We start from the raw sequence: 26,724 nt of genomic DNA, 5'->3' as shown, positions 1-26,724 counted from the left end.
ACGTTCCTCCAACGTCAGGCGCAACAATCAACTATTCAAGTTGAAGTCAGAAAGTGCAACCATGGGTTGTGGGAAGTAACAAAAACCCAAAGTGCATTCAACGCTTATTAACCCATGGCTGGACGGCGTGTTGCTCAATGTAATGATTTATTTAAAAAAGGTTATAATTTTGTAGTTGACTATGATGACATTCACAATCTTTTTCAATAAATGTACAATACACAAAGATACATGAATCATCTGTGGAGGCAGTCATCCTACATCTGACCCACAGCTGGGTTCCCCTTTATTGAAGTACATCTTCTCAGCAGACAGCGACCCACCCGTTACCTAGCAGAAATATGTACATTGATTTTGAACCAAGACGGCTTTGTTCGAGCTTACATGGAAAACAAGAAACAATCAAAGAAGCTCATGAAGTGCTACATCCTATACGCTTGACAGTTTTACTTTGTAGGTGGTACTCATCTCCTGGCGTGTTACGTTTTGTGATAGGATGCAGTTTTGGGACCCTGAACCCTGATTAAGGCTATGCAGGCCACTAGTTATAGATTAATTTATAGATTAAGGCACCAACCCTGTTTATTGGGCTCATTTTGTATTTATATGTCATTCTTTATAGCAATACCTTGAAACATGACATCTAAAACATGTGGGGCCAGGTTACGGAGGCTGTATCGGTGAGGTGTGGGATAAAGTTGACTAAGAAAAGCTCCCAGCAGGGCCCCACTCTGGCAACACATCCCTCAGTGGTCTTCATACTATCACACACAAATACAATGTTGTTGCTTTGTTTTTTAAAGGGCTAGCTCAAACGCTGAAAAACATACGTTTACTAGACTTAAGTGAGCCCAACTTCAGCGGTTAAATACTATGTTGACACTTTCAATGAGTTCGAGAGAGGCCTTTAAATCATGTACACATATCAGCTGATAGATTTGTTATGGTGAATTTTTGATGATAACTAATCAGCAGTACTGGTTTTGTTAAAGGTCTGTGCCTGCTTTAGTTGCTCAGAGACAGATGTTCATGAAACCTTATGATCACATTCAGATGAGGAACAAAAGTGAAAGGAAGGCTCTGTGACTTATCATGTGCTTTCAGACAACAATGAAAGTTTCCCCAGGCTGGACAGGAATTCAGATCATTTTGCTTTGTCCAAATCTTGTTCTCCTGAATTCTACAAACCAAAATGTCAAATAGATCAGGCAAAGTGATATGGGACCAAATTTAAATGTGTAATGTGTGAACGCAGCGGCCAAGCCCAAAACAATATTACTCTCCCTGTGTCCACAGGGTGGCTCTGACTGTTGTGTCTGGTGTGAGCACATCAGAAGGGGACGATGCGCACACCCGTCCCCAGAGGGGAGAAGGGGTTGACCTTGGCCCACATGAGTGCATCGTTAAGAGAGATGGCTGATTTACCGTCTTCAAGGAGGAACACTGGGCCCTGCATGGAGAAGAAACGCACCCATGTAAAATCAGTTCCTAATCAACCAAATCAAAGCACTTTGTAGCAGAATAAACACGCACGCACACACGCACACCCACCTGTATCCTCTGTCCAGTGAAGCAGGAGAGCTGTACGTCCGAGTGGCTGGGCAGGTTGGACCCGGTCACATAGTCAGGGCCAAACAGAACCACAGAGCCTGGGACAGAACAGAACCACAGAGCCTTTTAAACAAGAGTTATCATTGGAATTAGTTATTATTTGAATTATTTGAATTATTATCATCGTATTTCACCTCAAAATTCAGTGTCATATTAATGTAGAATTGACAAACCGTGAATTGACAAAATGACAAAATGTGTTCCCCAGCTATATTTTAACATAACAATGCATAGTTAGTTTGAATGAAGGAAACATGATAGATGGAGGTTCATATTACCTATCTCAGTGGGACATATTCTGTTCTGTAGACAGGTGAACTCCTGGCTCTGCTCCTCTGAAGGAGGGCTGCTGGGAACAACATAAACACACATCCCAGGTCAACCAAAACTGCTTTATCAGAGACAAATACGATGTGGAAGACTCATTAAGATCCTGAGGGGTATTAGAAGCCCTTCAAAATGTTCATCCAAAAGCGAAATGCAAACATGTGTCATGGTGTTTTGGGAGATGCAGTGGTTTAAGTTTGATGATATTCACTTGCATAACCAAATCGTTGAAAACCGGACAGATTATTATTTTATTAGATTGCTGACATTGATATTCAACACAGTTTTAACATAATATGAAGTACATAGTGTAGTGAATATGTGTGAAACAAAAGGATAATCTGAAATACATCAGCTCTCAATGAGCTATTAAGATTAGGAAGCAAAAATGAGGCAATATTGAACAGTAAGCTGAATTAGCAATTGTGGATATAATTATTTGTTTTCACACAAATTTAATTAAGAGCCACCAATCCAATTTTACTATAGGCTAATATATCACTAAATACAATAAGTGTGTGTGTTTTTGCACTGAACCACAAAGAAGCACTTCAAAGGTTGATCCGAAAGAGGACGGCCGGCCTGTGTGGGTGTTGTGGGGAGTGTGTGCGTCCAACCTGCTGTTGGTGTATGCGCAGGTCCTCCAGGCGTCCAGCTCTGCAGACAACTGCTCTATCCTCAGCGGGACACACACCTCCCTCCGCTTCAACAGCTGACTGATGGAGGACACACCGGACACAGTCTTGGTACTCTTAGGATTACAGTTCTAATGGATGTCATAAACTGCACAAACATAAACATAAACATAACCTCAGCATGAGGGATCATCCAATCCTGGGTGTGCTGTTGTCGTAATGTACGGCCCATTGAACAGTGGATTAGCCCGCTTATACCACGGCCACTGGCAAATAGTTACCGTTAACAGCGGCAGATTCACATTTTAAGATACTGTCTCAAATGAAAACGTTTAGTTTGCACTATTTGTGTGATGATATCAAATAGTGATGATGATCCGACTAAATGGGTCTGACCAGCGGCCCGGCACCACCAAATGCGTGACCTCGAGTGTGGCCTCCCATTCACTTTGGGATTGTGTGCGGGCGGGTCACGCGTGTGGGCGGGGGATCGTGGGTGGGGGATCATGTGTGGGCGGGGGATCATGTGTGGGCGGGGGATCGCGGGCGGGCGGGGGATCGTGTGTGGGCAGGGGATCGCGGGCGGGGGACTGTGGGATCGCCATTCGTTGAAATGGGAGGGAAAAATGTTGAACTCCAGTTAACTTTATGCAAATTGGCGCGTCTTGCAGCGAGTGTGTGGCCATGCGATTGGACAACTTTCAACATTCAGTGAGTACTGGAGTACAGACTCGTGGTGAATTTCATTTCTTGGCTTTAAGCACTTCCATCAACAAAGTGGTGAACTCCCACCACCAGCCACTATAGGGAGTACGGGACGATGCCACGATATCAAAGAGGAGAGCACGCTATTGGAGGGCCAAAGCCATTAGGCCCATTTATCCGTATCACATCTTTGTAACAACCTGGTACAGAAGGCTTCTGAAAGTAATTAATCCGTCCAGTCAGCACGACTACTTTAAAGACTACTTGAGATTCCCCAAACTGAATAAATACTGCAAATATCTTCATAAAAAGCAATAACTATTAACTCAGATATCCTCCGCTGAAAAAAAAAAAAATTATATGAATCCTCTTAAGCGGCTGCGTTCGTGAATCAAACATCCAATCGTAATTCAGTTTCAGAGAGTCAGTGGACCCGTAGACGTGAGGACACCAACCCCAGAGAAGCAGCATCACATGAGGACGCCCTCTTGATAACTGCTAGTACATCATGAGTGAATAGGGTTGGTTTAGCTGACGGAAGGCTGTCCGTGTGAGTTGAGTTGAGGGGATCGTCCCAACCTTGTGAAAAATGACTCGCAGGACAGAGGAAATCTGCGCCCATACGTGTGAGACGCAAGATGAAATGCCCACAGAGAGCAACAACAGCAAAGCATCCTAACCCAGCTCACCAGATAGAAGCGCTTTGACTGTGTTCTGTCTATATTATATACAATATATTCAGCCTTCACCAAATACATCAAATTTCTCTCAAGTTGTGCATTGTATTTCTAGTGCGTATAAGCCTAACACTGAATGCAATAACTTTGCATTTGTGTCTGAGGCGAATAATCACGCACACGGAAAATGGCAGAATAATTTGTTATTATTTGTTTGCTCCTATAACCATATATTTCAAAACTTTAATGGAGGTTTTGATAGAAGCGAAGCGCAGTGGTTTTAGTTGGATGATATTCACTTGCATGTCAAAATCTTAAAAACTGACAGATTTCTTTTAGATTCTCACAATTAATACCTCACTTTAGTCAGATACTACTGTAAAACAACTAACATATTCTGTTTAAATTGCTTTTGAATGAGTGCATTGAGAATGGAGAAGAGGAATGGAGAGACGCACCTGGTGTATTCATATAGTGCAGAGACAATGCTGGTGTATTGTCTTTTGATGGCCAGCAACGCTCCGATGTAGCCACAGAGTATCAACAGCTCACTACGGGCCCTGATCTCAAACACACACGACACACACACACACACAAACACACACACACACACACACAAACACACAACGACACCCACAAACACAAACACACACTTGATGAGAGGCAGTAAGTAGTATTATCTCTCAAACCAACCCACATCAAGGTGCCTTGTACCTCAAAATACTATAAGAAGAATCCTAATATCTTATTATGCCCAATGTTGTTGGGCTGTTACAGGGTCAAGCCTTTTGGCTCTTGGTGTGTTTTTCCTATGAGATTTACAACAGGGATTTCCCAGGAAAGTAATGGATAAGTAATGGATACTAGACTGTGGCCATTATCAAACCCAATATACCACAACTAGTATTCCCATGGTGCAGATCTCCTCCAGAGTAGAAGTCTTGGTTAGGCCTTATTTAATTTAGACTTATCTTTTCCTGATGGTACAGTGAAATTGCGATGATGCATTGTACTGGACTGTAATCAAACCGCTTCTCTGGTAATTGGTTGAGAATCGAAGAGGCTCATGGGTAGTGTAGTATATGTCATGAAAAAAAGCTAAAGTTTCAATAAAGTACATGAGAACATATGTGCCATGGTTTTGCCATAATAAGGGGTTTAATCATGGGGGCAAATGGGAGTGTGACCCCACTGCCCTGGTCTACCATGCTTATATTACACTCTGATACTATTACTAACACTACATTGGTTATCATTGCATTTACTCAGTCATCTTGACCATGACGAGACGATCTGTTCTGATGTAACTTAGCAGGTCCAGGATTGGCTGGACACTATCCACCATCCAATCAGATCCACTCAATTGTTCTGGGGAGGAGGAGCACAAAACGGCACGATTTGTTGACAATTCAAAAATGTTCAAAACTTGATATGAATGCTTACTATGAACACAAAGTAAGGTGTTGACATGTGTGCACCTTTGACATGCTGTAAACCAATGGACAGGGCAGTCTCGGGCTCATCGCTGAGGAGGTAGAACTGAACAGCCGATAACAAGTCTCCCTCCGCCAAGCTGTCCTCGGCTAGGCTCTTGCACTCTTCCAAAGGCGGGAGGCCACACTGGAACAACAAAGTTACACAAAGAAACACTATATTGGATTGAAGAAAAAAACGTAATACTTGTATACAGTTAAAAAGGACAAGGTTGTGGACTGACCCTCTCACGCAAACTGTTATTTTCAGCAGGGTTTCCGGGGTATAAAGCACATAATTTGGAAAAAAGGAGCTTGTTGTCAGGAATCATGTGGATCAGGTCGGCTGATAGCTCCCTGGATGTGGAGAGCAGATCCAAACATTGAGGGTGAGGGTCAGGAGGGTTTGTGTGAGTGCATGTGTGAATCGACAAATTGAAGGAAACAATGGTTATAAAATACTTCAGCAATGTATCTGATTACTTAGTCAATTCTTTATTCACTTGAAAACCTTTCCATTTATTTTGCAATCGTTTATTCTGCATATTATAGATATTTGCAATTTGTGTGCTGTTAAAGTAGGTTTGGGGATCCTGAAATACGGTTCTGCAACAGTTGAACATGTAGCTATAAGTACAAGCCAAAGGGTAAGGTGTAACTTACCAGGTAGGTGCCGTCATGTACTTTCTTGCTAAAAGCTCGAGGCAGTGAGCTGTGCTCTTCATAGCTGCTTCCCCGAGGACGTCCCCCACGCAGACAGCCAGCTCCAACTCATTACCACGAATAAGAGTGGACAGAGCTAACTGGGAATATCCCAGAAAGAACACATACCAGACAATAAATAAAGATTGGAGTCGGCTAGCTGAACAAATTAGGCTATTTTACATTTGTGATTGGGTTCTCTGTCTGTCCGTCTGTCATTATCTGTCCTTATCATTATTAAAACAACAATGATACCGTTTCACTTTAAGAACATACCTCAATGTTGTCTACAGCGAGATGACAGCAGGCCGCCAGCACACAGCAGCCGTCCTGGAAGTACCACTCCGCCAGCTCTGTACAGACCCTGTGGAGGAGACTAGGAGCAGACACAACCTGAACTCTCCTGAACCACCATCCAATCACGCCTCATTCCCTTCAAAGGTCCCTCAGGAGATTGGCCCAGCTTAAACCTGCACTATGAATGCTTTCTCATAAGAAATAATCTGTTTTATTTGTTTACAGCCGTCTGAGATTATACCATGCAGATGGATTCCTGCGAGAAACCGTCTACCTCAGATATTTTTACAATGGAGTAAATAGATGCTGTGACATGGCATGGCGCCAGTTTAAGTTAAATTCTAACATGTGATATATGTTTAGCATAATGAACAGCTTGAGAAGCATGTACATGTTGACCGCTGCATTCTTGGGAGGGGAATACATACCTCTGGTATTGTTGTTTGTTGTCCACCGCATTGCTGGTGTTGTTGTTGACTGAGCTCAGAGGTGTATGGATGTTGCCCTCGCATGCACCCTAGGAACACACATATCCCCAACCATTGGCATGCACAACCTGGCTATTAATACTCAGTAGTAGTAGTGCATACACAGCATTCCAATTGAACCGTGTTCATCTCTATACCTGTGCTACCAGCAGGGCTTCTTTCAGTTGACCTCTGCCACTGAAGAAGTTGACAAGTTTTTTGACGTCCCCTGTAGCAATGCAGTATGGGATGGCATCGTCGTTGTCCTCTGCCATCAGCTGGTCTGCTCTCCTGTGGGGACACAACGGTTCAATTCATTCCTTTGGCTTGAGCGGGCTGAGAAACAATCAAAATAATATTAAAACCTATAAATATAATATTTTATATAAATCCTAAATAGATAACACATGTTTATATGTATGTAAGTATATATATATATATATATATATATATATACAGGGTGCGATTTGCCGGTGGGGATGGTGGGGATTATCCCCCCCTCTGGTTTACATGGCCTACCCTCTGCTGAATTATTTTTATCCTCGGTGGGGATAAAAATTATCCCCCCCACCCAAAGTATTTTCACTATTACATCGTAATAATTAACAACCAAAATACACAGGGTCCGTCTTCATTTTGAAACATTTTAAAATGTTTCTCAAAATTATCCCCCCCTCTGGTTTTTTCACAAATCGCACCCTGTATATATATATATAAATGATATATTTTTGATACAGAAACAAACCATTTTTTAAATTGATCGTGTTTTTACCTGTGTATGCTGTGATTCTACAGTATGTCTTTAAATCCTAGTAAGGTAGTTTTGATGCTATTCATTATGAACAGAACTATGAGTGCAGCATGTTGTGTAAGTAAACAGTGTAAAACATAGAGTCATACCTTTGCATGAGTTTCTTCCAGTACTTCATTGAGACTCCTGGAGCCACTGATAAAGCCTTGTCCCACTTCAAACAGAAAGTACACAGGAGGTGCAGATTGTTTAAGACACACATATCATCTAGTACAGGAACGCTTTGCTCTATTGGTACTCATGTTAGGGACCCCACACAAACACACATCCTAACAGTAGTGGCGCCAAATTATGATTGCGGGAGCTAAGGGGGGGCTGGATTATTTATAGAAGGTGCTAATAAATTTTTGACACAACAAAAACTAACAAATAATACTACTAGAGAAAAACGAGAACCAATGATCCAGGGCTACATAATTGAAACTTTGCTGCGAGAGTGATGCAATCATCCCTAAGGCCCGCCTCCTCCTTCTGGGGACCCAATCATGACATCGACATTGAACACAATGCAAGTCCAACAACAGAACCTAGAGCCCTATTATTATAGAAAAACAATATTATTATAGAAAAAAATATAATTTTTCATCACACAATTTTTTTGGGAGGGTTTTGGGAGGGGGGGTCAGCCTTTTTCAGGGGGAGTGCATCCTACCTGTCCAAGCTCCACCATGAGCTCACAGTAGCGCTGGATCTGTCCCAGTCTCAGGTGGATGTCAGCTGCCTCCTTCAGGCTCTCCTCCTTACTGGGAGCTCCGATGCCTCCTCCGAACTTAGACATCTTGACTATGGTCAGCTCCTGGGCGTCTGACTACAACACACAACATCCATAACAAGGGCCGTCTTACTGTTACTTTGCCAGAAAATGATTTAATCAGGGAAAAACACAGATGTTAATGCATTAAGATCTATAAGAAAGAAAAAAACAGTGGCTAATGACTAATGTGTGTCCAACCAAGTTAACTCCAGTAACGTTATTTATAGATCATTCATAGAGTATGTGAAGTGGATGTCATATGTAGAGTATTTAAAGTAAAGTCATTCATACAGAAAACATATGCTTATTGTCTATTGGTAGAGCAATGCATTTCATTTTATCCTAGGACAGATGACATTAAACAACACCAAAATAAACTGTAATTAGAAAATAAAAATGCATATACAAATTGTTGCCCTGACAATAAACATTATCAATGCATTTGAACTATAAGGAGAACCAGCAGGTTATTTGAGCGAGACAGGGACCTACTGTTTTGAACCTCAGCAGGTGCTTCATGTGCATGACCCCCTTGCTGTAGCTGGGGGGCAGCAGCGAGTCGTCCTGTCCGTTGATGACCGAGACCAGGTCCCACAGGTTGTTGCTGCCCCCTGGAGGCTGCAGCAGGAACACATAAACACAGTAATGACCAGGACCCACCGCTCCATATTCATTAATACTAACGGGTAGAGAAGCTCACCCATGGAATGAGTTCTGATACAACTGTAGTGGGTGCTTTCTCCTGATCAGGTGATGGATAATTTTCCATGTTTAATCCTTCCTCTCAAATGTTTCGCTGGGTCTCTATTTGGATTCTTCTTTTAAAAACTTGTTTCTTTTGTTTAGCACTTTATGTGGTTATTTGTGTTGTTGTTTTGTCTCCCTTAAGCACTTTGTTTATTTCTGTCTGCATGAAATACACTACAAATAAAAGTTTGATTTGGATTAGCAATATAAGTGCAGTTACCGAGAAACAGTCGGAGAACCAACGGAGCTTTTTCACCCTGGCCTCAGAGGTGAGTTTGTCCAGCTCCTGCTTGATGTCCCGGGACACTTTGCCACAGAGGAGCGGAGGAGAGCCAGGAACCATGGCTCTGTCTGCAGGACAGAAAATACCTTCATGTCTTTGAAGTGTAACCACACAACAACACACGATTGTGAGTCTGCTGCCACGTGAAGAGGAAACACATCTGGGGATGTAAACTATGATAATAAAAGATGTGCTCACTACTGTGGTTTTCAATGTAGATAACAACTACTATATTTAAACCCGAAAAAAGTGACACTTTGCATTTGAAATTGATCCAATTTACTACCTAACAATTTATCCGTGCACCGAGGTACATTGGAGGTTGCAATTCATCTTAAAAGATAATACAATTAACTTTAAGATCAATGGATACATACAGACTTTAAAGAGGACAGAAGGACAATAATCCTGTCAGCAGCCAGGCTCACCAGTGTTCCCCAGGATGCGGTCCCAGGGCTGCCCAGTGACTATGTTGAGCAGCAGGGGGGAGATGAGGGGCGTCAGGGACCACAGCCTCACCGTGCTGTCTCTGCTGCAGCTGGCCATGGTGAACGGGCGGCTCGGGTGACAGGTTAACCCTAACAAGGCGTTCAGAAAGGGACGGCTATGATGATGGTGGCCATCTCATTTATCATGATCGTGTCAATGCTGAACCAATCACAGTGTTTTGGTTTCTTTCTCTGTTGTCGATACAAAATGGCTTCCACTCATGCAATATGCTCCTACCGTAAACATCAGCTCCATGGTCGTACACGGTGTCAAGGCATGTCCCATCCCTGGTGTCCCACACTCGGATGGTGTAGTCCCAGGAGCCTGCAGTATGATGTACAGTAGGGTGATGACTTCACTGCCTTCCCCTCAGTGTTCCCTCATGGTATTGTCATCCGGACTGTGTACCTGAGGTCAGCAGGTAGGGCACCTCTGTGTTCCACAGCAGCCCCCTCACAGGGGCGGTGTGGCCGCTCAGCACGTTGATGCAGGCGTCCTGGGTGTAGTCCCAGATCCGCACAGTGCTGCACAGGGAGGGACGTTAAGGGGAGTGAGGAAGAGGGTAGAAGAGACGGATGGGATCAAGCCATGTCCTTTTACCCATAAAGGTCAAGACAAGGGGAGGCTATAGTTCGACTTAGCAACCAGAGCCTGAGCATTTTTCCTATTTTTCCATCCTTCCTCTGAAAAGCTTCTTGCATGTGCTTTGAGGGACGTGTGCTATATTCCACAACATATACCCTTGTTCAATCCGTCTTTTCTAACACAATCGGTCTCCCTTACCCGTCATCAGATCCAGAGCAGAGTATTCCCTCTCGTAGCGGGGACCAGCGTACATGAAACACCTTAGCTAGGTGTCCAGTGAACACTTTCAAAGGCTGCTCAGAGCTGGTTGCCAGGTAGTACACACGCACGTTTTTGTCCTCACAGCCTGTTGCTATCATATCCCTACGAAGACAGAGAGAGAGCGTCAGACAGAGAGGGAGAAAGAGAGACAGAGAGAGACAGAAACAGAGAGAGAAAGAGAGATAGAGAGAGACAGAGACAGAGAGAGAGAGAGAAAATACGTCAGACCGGATAACTGCATGGTATGTATCAAAAATTGCTTGGTTGGTCTTAACACCCTTAATGTTTGTCAGTAATGTTCATGTTATGGTTTTGCACTGAGTTCTGAGGTCAGATTTCTCTTTATATGTGAATAAATAGGATTAAAATATAGATATCTGAGGGAGAGATAGAAAGATACTTCTTCTTACTTGTTGTTCTGGCTCCAGTCACAACCAAAGACAGCAGCAGGATGTTTGTACTTGTGGAGGACTTTTCCATCAATGGTCCGAATGATACTGGTTAAAAATACCATATTCAAACCCAGTTTCACAAAAAAAAAGTCATACACAAAACAATGCAGAATATATGTGTTATTTAAAAAAATACAGTGTTCTTAAAGGAGAACTTAGGAATTCTTCAACCTGGAACCTATTTTCCCATCATTTTGGGTCCAAGTGACTATTTCTGAAAAACAATTTATATAGTTGGTCCAGTATTGAGTGAGAATGGTGAAGCCATTGGGCATCATTGTACGTCCTCTTAAAGTGCAGGCTCAGATTATATTCTATCATTATGGTAAGGATCCCTACGGGTTCCCTGATCATGGTCTGATTGTTATTGTGTCCAACCAAGTCTCGCTCAATGAGAAGTCTCGCGAGAGTTGAGTTTTTGCAGGAGGAGAATGGTGGCACGTGAGTAAGAGCTGGGGAGAGGAGATTTTGTTGTGTTGGACTAGAGTAAGCGTAGTGTAGTGCTATCTAAAAGAATCAGGTGAAGGAGAGTTGCGATGTTAATGACAAGAACAATATATAAATACCGCAAAAACAAGATTTCAAAGGCAAATTTGAAATTTGTATTTCCCTGCAGAAATCCTTTCCATAATGATATAATAGAATCTGAGCTTGTCAGTGGAAAATAGGATCAATACTGGACCAATGTCAATATTTTTGCTTTAGTCCCTTACACCCAAGATTAATAATAGGGTCCAGTACTTTCACATTTTGGAAGACTGAGAAGAAGCACAGAAGGTACTTACCAGAACCCATCTCCACTACATGTGGCAATCCTCTTCGAGTCCTTGTGGCTCCATGAAATACAGAAGATGCCATTCTTTCCATGCTAAACCAGAAAGAAAACAGTGACAATGTACCAATGAAACACATGTCTGAGATGAACACGCTCCAGTGTGCTTCCAATGGCAGTGAACCCCACCTCGTTAAAGCGGGTGATCATCTTCCCTTTCTTCACATCCCAGATGAATGCTCCGTTACGAGACGTAGCCCCAGCTATGCAGTTCAGATCTCCTTCAACAAAACACACAGACACCCTTCTAAACATGAATACGTCAAGAGTATTTTCCTAATCATATTGGTGGAGAGTACACCAAAATTCCTAGTGATGTTTAGTTCCTGTGTCTTATCCTCAAGATTTATATCACAGATACATCTATTCTACTTGGTTGCTGTGCGTGTGTGTGAGTGTGTGTGTGTGTGTGTGTGTGTGCGTGTGCGTGTGCGTGTGTGTGTGTGTGTGTGTGTGTGTGTGCGTGGGTGTGTGTGTGTGTGTGTGTTTGTGTCTTTGTGGGTATGTGTGTGTGTGTGTGGTATCTTTCTACCAGGGGCCCAGGATAGAGAATAGACCACTCCTTCGTTGCCAGGGGAGGTGTAGACAGCTGTAAGTGTGTTGGTATCCCAAACTTTAATAGTCCCGTCAAAGCTGGCTGTGGCCAGGAGGTTAGGATCATCTGGTTTGAATTTGCAGTCGAAGATAGTCTCCACATGACCCTGAAAGAAATGAAAGGTGTGGAGTCTTTTAATTATAAATTTGTCAACAGACTACATGACAAAGGTCAAAAAGTCATTGCCAAATAAATCCCAAAATTGAGTTAATATTGATTTTGACTTCCTGAACAGTTCACAGGCTGTATTCTTTCAGGCAGTTTCTAAGCAGTAGAAATCAGCAATATTGTTCCAGATGATACCATCCGTAACTGCATACATGCTAATTACCGATGAAAGTAAATAGTTGAAACCAGTCCATATTTTGCAGACACCGGAGATTCAACTAAGTAGATTCAATGTGTTTCTATCATAATCCTACTGGTAGCTATTGTAATATACCAGGTCCCTCAGAAAGTCCCATTTCTTGGCTCCCATGTCGTACAGGCCGACTCCTCCGTCCATGAAGCAGCACACAGCGTGTCCGGGGGGCAGGGAGAAGGAGTGGTTCTGGGACAGAGTGGGCGGGGGCACCGCCTCGCTGGTGGAGCTGGTGTACTGACTCTTATTGGGCGAGCTAGAGCCCAGGGCTACAAGAGGGGCACAGGGATGGGGGAGGATGGAGTCGTGGGAAAAACATGATAATAAAAACTAATATGGTTCAAAGGAGCTGTGGTAGGTAACAGTTTAAAGTTAAAAGACAAGGTTTGGTGTAAAACTTCTGAATTGATTTGTTTTCGAAGCAACATGATTTAAGCCATCATTCACATAGTGTGTGATTATACGACCATTGGCTCTCTTATTATCAGTGGCCATAATGACATCTTAAAATAAAATTTAACTATAACAACATAAACTAACATTTGCAAACCAGTTATTCACATATAGCTTTAGTGAACAGGTTTGTTCAATGAATTGCGCTACTACGTTAATGTATACTGCTTGAGACTTGCATATGGACTGAACAGGTAAATATATTTATATTTCTAGAAATACAAATGATAGATTTTAAATGAGCTATCCTGACAACTAGTTGGGAATTTCTCTCTATTTCAGGGCAGGACATTTGAGAAAATATTCATGACTAAAGTTGGATAGATTATAACATTATTTATAATATGCAACATTATGTAGCTACACGGTATCCCTTATCAGGAAAGCAGTGAGAAAAACACTGACATTCAAATTTGCTGTCAAAACTGCACACCCCTATCTTACTGTTATTTACCCTGTGAGCGTTTATACTCTGAAAGAATAAAAAAAATGGTTTCCAATCCTACCTTTCTTGGCCGGAGGCGAGTGGAGGACATGCAGGGCGTGGAACCCTGTCTTCTTCAGCTTGATGTTGTCCAGGGGGCTGGAGCGGGAGGCGTTCCATATCCTCAGGACCCCCACCTGAGAGTCTGGCACAACCAGCACCAGATGGACTTTAACAGTACTCAGAACCATGAAGAGCATTCTGAGCATTCTGTAATTTCTTTTTAAAGTAAATCAATATTTAAATAATAAAAAAAAATATTTTGACTTAGAATTCCAACCAGAATCGTTTTTGTAGCGTGCATGCCCAGATCAAAACATAAACTTGAATGTGACATAACTTGTGGTGAGGCCAACACTCGTGGATGGTTAGTAACTGAGTCATTACCGAGGCCCACATCCACATTCCAAACAGGGCCAATGAATCCTTAATGCAACCAATCAACACTTATAACTGGTGACTAGCCTGATATTGACTGTTCAATGCTAGAATAGTCCCTGTTAAAAACAATGGTAATATATGGCTGCATTTGAATGTCCATGGCTAGTGCATACACAGATCTGGACTCTGTATGGGGACTACCTCCAGTGATAAACAAGCCTGGTGCAGACGGGACCCAGGCCAGACACTGGACTGATGCCGCAGCCGAGGGAAAGCAGAAAGATGTGATGCAGTTCAGGCCCTCGCTGTCCACCAGCCTGATGCCGTTGTGAAGGTTAGACACTGCAACAAAACATACACTTCATACACTGTTTGCACTTCATCACAAGGGAGAAATGTCCTCAACACACTTTATCTTGTGCATAACTTCCTACACACAAACACAGGTATGCACGCAAGCATACACACTGTTGACAAATTCCTTAATCAATATTAATCTTAATTTGATCATTACATTTCACTACATGTCACAATGTAAACCCAAACAAAAATTTAATGAATGAATATCCCGCCATACATTATATTATATATTATATCAACGATATCACACAAATCCATCTCATCTTAGAAAAACAAACAATATATAAGGCATGAGGCATGCGATGGGGTGTCACCCAGGAGGTATTCAGTGGACAGAGGGTCCCATTCCAGAGCTGTGATGGGGTCCTCCTCATCTGTGCCCTCTAAGGACTCTGGACGCAGCACATGCTTCTGACTCTTAGACCCTGGGGACAGGTCAGAGGTCAGCAAGTCATACAGTGTGGTCTTTCGTCTACAGCACTTGTGAACAAAGGTTACATCATTATACATTATTGCGTTCGATGTTTGTTTATTGTTGTCCATTTTTGTTGTCCATCCACTTGTAAACAAAGGTTACATTATTATATATATATATATATGCAAAAAGCAATTATAGGCCTATATATAACAAACATAAATAATAAACAAACATATCGAATGTATACATATATATGTATACATTCGATATGTTTGTTTATTGTTCTCCATTTATTTGGTATATTTAATATATTTATATTTATATTTAACTATATTTCTTGCTTTCCTATTGACAGTGTATATGATGAATGAAGCTGAACATTTCATTATCTGCCGTCCACTCTCCCTGCCTAATGGATGATTATTAAAGAGCCAGTGAACCGAAAAAAGTTTACGCCTTTTTAAACGTGGTAGTATGTCTTATATGATCGCCATTAAAGTCAACTATGACTTTTTGTAACTGTTACTAAAATAAGACCATCAATTAGAGAAAACAGGAGGTAAAACCCTATATTTTATTAATCCCTGCCAAACAAACCACTCTTTGCTGAACACAGGTAACAATCAGTTTACCTGGCTGGAAAATGGACAAGCTGCCGTCTGTGTGCCCAAACACCAGTTTGCCCTTCTTGGTGGGGTGCCATCGGAACAGGCAGATGTCCGAGAGGAAGGAGTGTGCTTCTTTGTGGACCGTGACCCCAGAGTCGGGCCCCGCGTAGACCCAGATGTACAGGGGCCCCCTGTGGGACACGAAGGCCACGCCGCTGGTGGAGTTCCAACACCAGCTCACTGACGCAGGGATACCTGGGTAGGCAGGGAAGACGCTTCAAAAATCAATGTGTTCATGTCGTTATGAGCCTATGGCTCTGAGATTCAACAACAGACTTTCATGTAATTATGTGAGATAATGTTTCTGCAAATGCGTTGGGCATTTGGCATCTGAATGCACCAGGATGAATACAGCTTGAACATTGGTGTTACCGGCAGTCTCATTCTCACTCACCCTCCATTTACATTGACACTGAAAGTCTACTAATCACCCCTCTTAGCTTTGTGAGTTCTTTTGCTTTTGTAGCTAGAACAATTCTGAATGTATGCTTTGTTCTCAGCCTGAGATATGGATAAAAGCATCTGCTGAAAGTAAATGACACGATTCCTCAACACGCTAGGGCCCATCAAGGACACACACACGCATCCTATCAGAAATGGCTCCACCTGGCAGCGTACCTTTGGTGTTGTCCAGTCGCGCTACAGCCTTCTGCTCGGCCACGTTCCAGACGATGAGCAGGTTATCAGCTGAGGCCGAGGCGAAGAGGTCGGGGTGGTCCGGAGACCAGCTGATCGCTGTGATGGTCTTCTTGTGTTCCGACATGATGGACCGCAGCTTAAACTCATTGTACTGCTGATCCAACTGACAGAGAGTGGGACAGGGAGAGGGAGAGAAAAAGGGTAAAGCGAGGTAGAAATATATGAAATAGCAACACAAGGCCTGTTGTGTACCGAGCAGTTTAAAAAGACTGTGCTGGATAAAGGATACGAGTTGAAATATCTCGACTAGACTAAACAGCATAGAAGGCCACTGGTAAACTGGTAAATCTTCTTTCTTGTCTTCAGACTGTCACAGTGTGAGTCAGGTTGAAGGGGTTACTTCTTAATGAAGGAGATTTATTCAGTTGCAAAAGGTTTGATATACATATTGATATTGATATGGGCTGTAACCATGGGGAAAAACCTCCCCCTCCTTCTTACAACTCTCAGCCGAGTCGTTCTTTAAATGTCATATTGAAACGGGGAGCTGAAACAGGGGCTTCACTTACACTTTTAATGATTAAAAGAGAAAACGCGGTGTCAGGCTAGTGTGTGTAGAACACTGTATACACTGCACCTGGTAGATGTATATAGCCAGAGTTGCACAGTAGGCGAAGCGATCTCCACTCGCAGCACACACATCTTTATTCCAGGGCTGACAGCCTGCTGCCAGCAGTCCCACCTGCTTAACCTGGGACATCCTCACCTGGTACAGACACAACTGTTTTAAGATGCATACAAGACATTTCTCCAAAGCGTTTTTTTTATTTATTTTTTTAAATGCTTTCACATTGAGTAAAAGTCAGAAAACAGTTTTAATGTGGTGTACAGCTGAATGATAATAACTCCATAGCAAAGATCTTAGCAAGTTCTCAAATACCAACATTAGGCCTAAAACGTACAAACATGTAAACTATGTATACATAGAAACAATATGGAAAACAAAGATTTGGAACTTGAACAATGACATTTTAAATATGACTCATACTGTGGTAACTACTCAAAATATAGGCTCATTAATTCAATATTAAATATGTTGAGTGAGATGTTCCTATCTGCTGAGTACATGTAATCAGTTCCAAGTAGATTCAACTTTGGGATGTGATGGGTGATTATGTGAGAATGAGAAGTTTAGCACACAGACGTGACACACACAGAGACACAAATACACACATACACTGAATAGAGAAGCACACACACACACACACGCACACACACGCACGCACACACACACACACACACACACACCTACACCTACACACACACACACACACACACACACACACACAGAACAGAGAAACACAAACACACCTACACACACCACAGAGCATCTTCAAAAAGATAAAGGCCCCTTATGTTAGCTTATGTTACCATGGTAATTGATTACTGTAAGAGAAAACAAGGGAAAGTAACTGAGTCAGAAAGTCAGTCGAGGTAATGAGGAGTGATTGCCTTAGTATGCATGAGGATATCTGAACCCTTTAACAACACCGATACATTCAATGTGATAAACCTTTTTAAAGGGTTTTTTCCTTACTTAATCTGATCTAAGTAATTGCAAAGTAATGCACCCATATCACAAGTTGGCAGCAAATTATATGCTAAATAGAAAACAATGTATTTATTGTTTATTGAACAGGGTTCAGGATGGTGGTAGCACATTCATTTCTCCATTTGCTAGGTTGTAATCACAGACTATGATTGGTGGTCGGTTATTTCACTTTTTAATATTCCTTATGCAGAATATGGACGAAAAACATGAAATAGTGCTTTTGCTGTTCTCATGCTTGCTAGCTACCGCACTTCATCTATCTTATGAAGATCAGAGTTCATCTGTTACCCAATTATGCCTGGGTGTCTGATATTGATTTTGTTAATGGGTTTATTAAGAAAAAGGAATGGGGAAAAAAGTTATTAGCAGATCCACCCTGTGGCAGAAGAGAGCGAAGCAGCAAATGATACATTGGAAACAGACGTTATAAGATGGTCTCACTTTTAATTGACCGTTGAACAGTAACCCTCGTTGTTTTTGGGAGAAGTTTTAAAGAATGGAAATAGCCCGAACCACTCTCTCAGCATACAGTTAAATGAACCAGGCAAAGTAACGTGTGGCCTAACCAAATGGTACAGAGTTTGAAACATTAGACTAAGTGTACAGTATATAGTACAAATTAGCCCGTGCATACACACACACACACACACACACACAAACACACACACAGACACACACACAAACACACACACACACACACACACACACACACACACAAACAGCGTATGGGACAGGAAGATTGCGGTAGAGTGAACAGGAAGACAGGATTGCCTTAATCCTTGGAGTGACAAGCTAGATACACTGTAACGTTTCAATGAATATGATTAGATGTAGGCCTACTCACACTGCCATGTATCCAAGTATGTAAACAAGTGCTGAATACAGCTAAGGATGGATAGTACTAATTATTTAGCAATAGTACGAGTGTGAAATTTAGTATCTGTATGTGATGTGTAGAGTGATTAGATCAACAACATGGCATGGCTCATAGTTTAGTATAAACAGAATTATTACATTATTATTACTTAGGGGTGGGAAAAATAATCGATTCTTCGAAGCATCGCGATTCTCTAGAACGATTCTGTCTCGATGCAGAAAAATTAATAATCTGAATATATATATATATATATTTTTTTTTTTGTTTGCCTGCTACAACATTCTGTTCACCGGAGAGGGATAATTATAGTAATTTTTAAATTATTACATTTTTCTTGAGTGTGTATTGGCCAATCTGATTTGTCTTGACACGATTGTGATTCAGCCTACGCATAGCATGCATGCAAACTCACAGCCAGACACAAGAACTCCTTCAATTCAAGAGCAGCTTTTCCTTTAATGACATAGAAAAAAACGATAAGAAAGAAAAGAAAACTGAAACCTATTTTTTATATACTTCCATGTTGTGTTGTAATGCAAGCTGCAGTGATTTTTGCATTGTTCATAGAAAGTCATATTTGTGACAAAAGCTTTTTCTCTAATAAAATATTAGATTAGTTAATTCATCTGTTGATGTCTTTAATGATCATCACAAAAGTAGGAAGTGATTAGCAAAATCTGAGTAGCAAACTCAGATGTATATATATATTTTTGAAAATCACGCATGGAAATGTACATAAAAAAAATTGTTGCATCGAGATGCATTGAGATGCATCGATAATCGTTTTAGAATTGAGTCGTTGACCTCATAATCGGAATCAAATCAAATCGTGAGGTGCCAAGAGATTCCCACCTACTCCTGCAACAGACAGACAGACACACACAAACACAGAAGAGAGAAACACAAACACTCATACATTACACGCACCACGGAGCATCATCAGAGGAGATAGTGGCCACTTATGTTACCATTGTAATTGATTAAGCAAGGAAAGTTACTTGAGGCCGACCGATATATCGGTGGGCCGATTTTATTTGCAGATATAAGCCACATCACAAATATATTGGTATTGGCGTAGATGTTTGCCGATATCCGCTGCTATGATTTTTTTTCAATTGTGTTGATTTATTAACGCAATTACCTCTTTATAAATCCTCTAATGTGGAGGTTGAACCTCTAAACAGAGAATATCCGCGTAAACGCTTCCAACACTAAGTTTTACATCATGTTCTGTGTGAAGGTCAGTAGCTCCTCCCCATACTACAGGTAATTGGTCCCTTTAGCTATAAAATCAAGTATGGGTCGGGTTTAAGAAGTGACTGAGTTAAAATGTCAGTCGAGGTATTGAAGACTGAAGGCCTGAGAAGCCATTAGGGTGTTGTTGACCTTACTTATATCCCCAAAAAAGAGATTTGCGGTTGAACTGTAAACCTCAATGTTTCTGGGAGAGGTTTTAAAGGTTTAAATTATGGATATTGCTATTCCCTATCTGTCACCATACAGCAAAAAGAACCATGCAAGGGAATTTTTGGCCTTACCTCCCTAAAAGGTACAGACAGCTTGAAACACTAGACTATGTGTGTACACAAAGTACACATGGGCCGTGCATACACACACACACACACACACACACACACACACACACACACACACACACACACACACACACACACACACACACACACGACACACACACTAAGCTCTGGGACGTTAAGAAGATTACTGTAGAGTGAATATAAACACAGGTTCGGCTAAATCCTTGGAGTGATAAGCTAGTTACATTGTAACGTTACGATATATCATATTGCAATGTATCCAAGTTGTAAACATGCACTAAATACACCTTACATTTAAAAATAGCCTTATGTGGAATGTGACCAACTAAATAGTAGCAGCTGTATGTTATGTCAGAAACACAGCATGGCTCACACCTGGTAAATTTAAACTGCATTATTAGATTATTACTCCTGCGACATACACACGCACGCACGCACGCATGCACACACACACACATAAGTGGGTGTGTGTGTGTGTTTGTGTGATATGCGTTATATTTTATTAAATAGACACTGACATCTAATGATCACGAATGGCAGTGTTGTAAATTGTTTCTTTGTGAAAAGACCCCAGGTGTTAAAACACCAACTGAATATCCCCAGGAGATCAATTAACTGCATGCAAACAACACAGTAGGCCTACTGACCCCATGCCCTCCTAGCCTGGATGTAAGGTCTAAAGACAACTTTGCATCATGCACTCCAAGCCTGGACGTCAGGTCGTAAGACCACACAGTACAACCTGGCCCCATACACTCCTAGCCTGGACGTCAGGTCTAAAGACAACCTGGCCCCATGCACTCCTAGCCTGGACGTCAGGTCTAGAGACAACCTGGCCCCATGCACTCCTAGCCTGGACGTCAGGTCTAGAGACAACCTGACCCCATGCACTCCTAGCCTGGACGTCAGGTCTAAAGACAACCTGGCCCCATGTACTCCTAGCCTAGACGTCAGGTCTAAAGACAACGCTACCCTACTGGTTCATCTGTTATTACCTTACCTGTTCTCACAGGTGGCCGTGTGTGCGTTCCTCCTGCCCAAACAAGGATTCACTAATGTGTTAATTTGATGGCGAAGCAGCAACAGTGTGAATGTGCCCTGTATGTCGAGTAGCTCCGTGTCTCATCATTGATGGCACTAGTACCGACCATGGCGCCGCCTCTTGAGACGCGGCAGGGCATGCGCCTCGTCGCAGCGCTCGTGTCTGACTCGAACGCATCATAACAGCTTTACATGGCAACAATTACTACCACTTTCTAAATCCGTCCATTTTGCTATTGAACGTTGCATGGCTTAACGCTAGGTTTTATAGTGAGAAAGGCAAAACATGTTCGGTACAGAACGTGTCAATTAAAAAAATAATAATGACGTTGGTTCGCCATTCTTACCGTTGTAAGGCGCGCGCTGAGCGGACAGTTGCGAGGTGCTGAAATGCGTCTCGAGGCATCCGCTGCTACGTGAGGGCGGGACTACAGACGGCAGGGCGGGACTACAGACTAGTTTATGTGCTTCCTCTTAGATAAACTGTTGGTTGAACGTTTTATTTGTGTATTCTAAATCCAACATAGATTAATGTGAGCGTGGTCAATCACAGTTTAAAGCAAGCCCAGAGCATTATAATATCATCTTAATGTGTATTTGGCAAATAGGTAGCATACCATAAAGATGACAAAAACCTGTCTACCTATTATCGTCCATGGGCATAAACCGCCTGAGAATAAACATTTGGCCATCTAGACCATCTAGAGTAGAGCATCTCGAGTAGAGCATCTATAGTAGAGCATCTAGTGTAGAGCATCTAGAGTAGACCATCTATAGTAGACCATCTAGAGTAAACCATCTATAGTAGACCATCTAGAGTAGAGCATCTGGCGTAGACCATCTAGACCCTAGATGGTCTACTCTAGATGGTCTACTCTAGAATCTAGAGTATGCCATCTAGAGTAGACCATCTAGAGTAGACCATCTAGAGTAGACCATCTAGAGTAGAGCATCTAGAGTAGACCATCTAGAGTAGACCATCTAGAGCAGACCATCTAGAGCAGAGCATCTAGAGTAGACCATCTAGAGTAGACCATCTAGAGTAGACCATCTAGAGTAGACCATCTAGAGAAGAGCATCTAGAGTAGACCATCTAGAGTAGACCATCTAGAGTGGACCATCTAGAGTAGACCATCTAGAGTAGACCATCTAGAGTAGACCATCCAGACCCCGGCCACTGCGGTAACGTGACATGGCTGCTCAGCTGCCCCTATGAGCTGGGGAGAAAACAACAATGTAAGACTTTAATCGTACAATGTTTTACGGCTCACGTTGGGGTATCTTTGTCGTGGTCACCATGGCATGTGCATGTTGTATGACATGTTGGAGGTAGCATAACACAGGTAAACCACATTCATGATATAATGTAAGATGATTGTTGTTTATATTTTTCGCTATCTGTTATGTGGTGAGCATTCTTCTGGATAGCAGTCGGTGCCACAAGCACATGTCCCCTTGCACTGCGGAAGATGAGTAAAGGTTGCTTTGGAGAGGTGAGGGAGTGCAGTTGTATCACATTTTTTTGGTTTTGGACACCAAGTTCCTCCAAAAGAGTGTGGCCTGCTATCAGTTGTCGAGCAGAGAAACCACCTGAAAACAAACGTCACCAACACATGGACGTGTTGAAGAAGGCACACCCACTTATCTTCATCCCCCATCAAACAATGCAATTCGCGACAGTGTTATACACTTGGATTCAAAAGTGAAACTTAGTAAATGCAAGCCCTGTAAATGCACAGGATGTGCTGGGGGCATACTTTCGGACATACTTATGAATATTAAATTATATTTCTGACAAGTCTGTTTCGCTAGATGTCACTAAATTTGATACACTTCACCTTAAAAGTTTCAAGATATGATAGTAGGCCTATGTAAACGGTCTTTCTGATCATCTATGAAGATACAAATGGATAAAAGATAAGACCCAGTAACATCCAATATTGTTATGTTATTGATAAGCAATCAAATGAATATTCAGTATTCAGTGATTTCATATTCCGTGAAGTTTGTCCAGAAAACATACAAATTTGGCAGCCATATTAGCAATTATACCCCTTATACCAATAATATTATTGATAATAAAACTAGTATAATCATCATCTTCAACACCACAATCACATTCTTCAAATGTAACAACAAATCATGTTTATAAAGCAAAATGCAGAATAATTTTTGGTCCCTTATTAACAAGTACACAAGTGTATTTTATTTGATTGAATTTATATTCGCAGGCAAGTTCTTGTTCATACAATTAAGAAAAAAAGCCACTGTCTGCCCAAGCTGTTGGCACAAGTATATACAAAACTGAGGGGTGAAACAGATAAAGCTTTCTACTACGCAAAAAGATTGAAATAAAGAAAGTTCTGAATGCAAAAGAGATCGAAGGATAGACGAAGAAAAACATGTCCATTGTCAAAAATATATACCAATCCCTTCTTAAATTCACAAGAGGTATAATGTTATGTAAGGGTAAGTCAGGGACATCCATGCAATTGTCATGGTTACTAAAAGAGGGTCAAGCTAAATTAATATAATTCCTCAATATCAGAATGGATATCATTACATGATATCCATTTTGTTATTAAGGAATCATGTAAAGTTTTATAAGTCACACATTGTGCTTACATTTGGCCTGTTTCGTTATTTTCAGTGTGAATTTGCAGGATAATTTAGCTCATCCTTGGTCGCCCCTCATTCAAGATGTCTGAAATAACAAAATGGCTGTGGATGACAAAGACATGTCAAAATGTTGACATCTAAGTGTTGCCACGCATGCAAATCTAAATGCCCAAAAGGAGTTAGAGGATAGAAGAAGGCATTTTTCTTAGGGTATTAGGCCAGAATAATGTCTCACTTAAGAAAAAAATTAATAAATCATTATAAATACATAAATACATACCTAAAATCACAACAAAGAACATGCTGTTGATATCTTCAGCTATTTTGGAGCTGGTGTGTATTGATTCATTCGGTTTAATTTGATCAAACAGCTGATATTGTTTTATGGTTCACAACTGAGCAAGCCAGGTAAGATATTAGCAAAATCATTAGCACTACCGCACAATGAAAAGTAAACAGACGAGTACAGAAGAACAGCACCAGTGGTAAAGGAATCATTAGAAAAAAGACAGTAGTACATTTTTTTGTTTTAATCAGTAAAAGTATAACCATTGAACGCATAACCATGCCACGAAGAACAACTAGATTCACTGTCGTTTTTTTTACCTATAATTATTTTAATTTCATTTTTATTATTATTATTATTATCATTATTGGTAAAATTGTTATTATTATTAATAACGTTAGTATTACTATTATTATTATTATTATTATTATTATTATTATTATTAATATTATTGTATTATTCAACTTCCATCTTATTATTATTTATTCACATTATTACCAATGCTGCAAGACTATACACATGTCTGAGGATTCCAATGCACTTACACATCAAGAATAAGAGAGATAGAGAGAGCTCACAATAGGTTAATAAGTGCACAAAACTTTTTTTTTAAATTTGAGTTTAAAAATATTGACAAGACATGTCCATTGTCAGGCAATGAAATCAAATACTGTAAAACCAGACCCTTAAAATGACCATAATGAGAGCAAGGTAGCCAAAAACACCTGAATGCCACAAATACTTTTCTGTTGTTGTCCTCTAAATATTGCAATTAGCTGCAAAAAAACTACACAAAATAATTCAATAAAAAGATTTACATCTAATCTAGTAAACAATATTTAAAGTTACCTTCGGTAGTCTGAATATTCAGATTCAATTTTGCATTTAAGCAATAAGTGCTCCCTTCTTTTGTACTATTCCCCTAGATTTTTGCCCTGCCATGATGATTTAGATTTAAATGGAAATGCTCATTGAACAGAGGCTGTTCAATGAACAGAAGTTGTCTTTAATAATTAAGCTAATACTATAGTGTTGCAGCCCATTGTCACATCTCTTTGACCTGAAGTGAAAGAGTTAAGGCACCACTATGGACAAGTGTCTGGATATACACTGGATGGATATCCATATATATCACAGCAGAGGCTCCATAAAAGTAGCAATCCCATGATTAGTGTTATGAGTTACACCTGCGTTTGTCCTACCACGATGCCTATGTGCAAAGGGTCTATTCTAGGTCTTTGTTGCAACAGATAATATGTTCTGTAGGAAAAGCCAAGTCAAATCAATTCATATAGTTAAAACAAGCCCTCTTTGGGAATTTAAGTCTATAACACAGTAGAGAGAACAGAACTGAACAAAACTAAAGAACCAAGAAAACACAGAAGGACATTCTCCCCACTCCATTATCAATCCTCATTCTTTTGGCCGCTTACCTCAAGTGTTTTACATATGTATATGCATTGTATTTTATACAGTTAAAGGAAGGTACAGTGCTGAATACTGCCCACAAAAAGAGAATACTTATTCTTTTTTTTTGTATTTTAAATAACTATATCACATTTAAAATGTTTTGAGGTTTTAATAAACCAGTGAAATGCTATCGACAAAAAGCTATGGCTCAAGGTGATGATAGTGTTGAAAAAAGACTTTTCAGCGTGTGATTTTATTTTTCTGTGTGTGTGTGTGTGTGTGTGTGTGTGTGTGTGTGTGTGTGTGTGTGTGTGTGTCCCACAGTGACCCATGCTTCATTATTTCCATCATCATCATCATTGTTGGTGCTGTTGCCATCACTGCCAGCAGTCCTATCTCTATTGGCTGACAGAGAATAATCGCTTCAGTACACATCAGTACATGACAACCAGCACCATACAATGTATGCAGTACATTTCACCTCAATGATCCAACCCAATGAAACCAATGGAATGAAAAGATCATCTACAGTTGACAAATTAATGACAAATTAATTTATGTTGGTCCATGCGTTAAATTGTACAAGCAATGTTTGCTAATCTTTATCTCAATGGGTCTCTATGCCTACATTTCAGGTGTGAAACTAGCTTATTTGTTCTGACTACCTTATTTTTGGATCCATTTTTTATTTCATCAGGCTAATTAGAGTGATCTTTAAGGTGGAGTTGTAGATGCAAAAGGTAATACAATGTAATTGAACATAACATGAATAAATTGGGCCACATTAGGTCTTATGAAGTTGAATAAATATGTGCATGGCTATGTTTGTTTTAATGTTGTATCTGCGTGTTTGTCTT

The 26,724-nt window shown here is 41.0% G+C and overlaps 1 protein-coding gene across 2 annotated transcripts; it reads right to left on the bottom strand.

Moving 5' to 3' along the window:
- Positions 1-1,330: 1,330 nt before the first annotated feature.
- On the bottom strand, positions 1,331-17,226 carry wdr17 (WD repeat domain 17; the record flags this gene model as incomplete). 2 transcript variants are annotated; one of them, XM_079759083.1, is made up of 31 exons in its annotated part: positions 1,331-1,450; positions 1,552-1,649; positions 1,890-1,960; positions 2,556-2,654; positions 4,414-4,515; positions 5,221-5,323; positions 5,434-5,575; positions 5,673-5,784; positions 6,091-6,230; positions 6,406-6,505; positions 6,855-6,943; positions 7,052-7,184; positions 7,794-7,858; positions 8,357-8,512; positions 8,951-9,076; positions 9,426-9,556; positions 9,917-10,066; positions 10,215-10,301; positions 10,386-10,501; positions 10,761-10,925; positions 11,234-11,320; positions 12,061-12,143; positions 12,237-12,328; positions 12,640-12,808; positions 13,145-13,332; positions 14,023-14,145; positions 14,583-14,723; positions 15,056-15,166; positions 15,792-16,022; positions 16,446-16,629; positions 17,104-17,226. In XM_079759083.1, 31 exons carry the CDS (start codon positions 17,224-17,226, stop codon positions 1,331-1,333), a joined length of 3,837 nt encoding a protein of 1,278 aa, XP_079615209.1. The 2 variants fall into 2 exon arrangements, with proteins under 2 accessions (XP_079615209.1, XP_079615210.1); XM_079759084.1 differs by having other exon boundaries at positions 1,890-1,957.
- Positions 17,227-26,724: the final 9,498 nt, after the last annotated feature.

The sequence above is a fragment of the Pollachius pollachius genome (assembly GCF_949987615.1).
Source record: "Pollachius pollachius genome assembly, chromosome: 2".
NCBI lineage: Eukaryota > Metazoa > Chordata > Actinopteri > Gadiformes > Gadidae > Pollachius > Pollachius pollachius.
The sequence above is the reverse complement of the archived record's forward strand: the minus strand, read 5'-3'. Positions and strand labels throughout refer to the sequence as shown.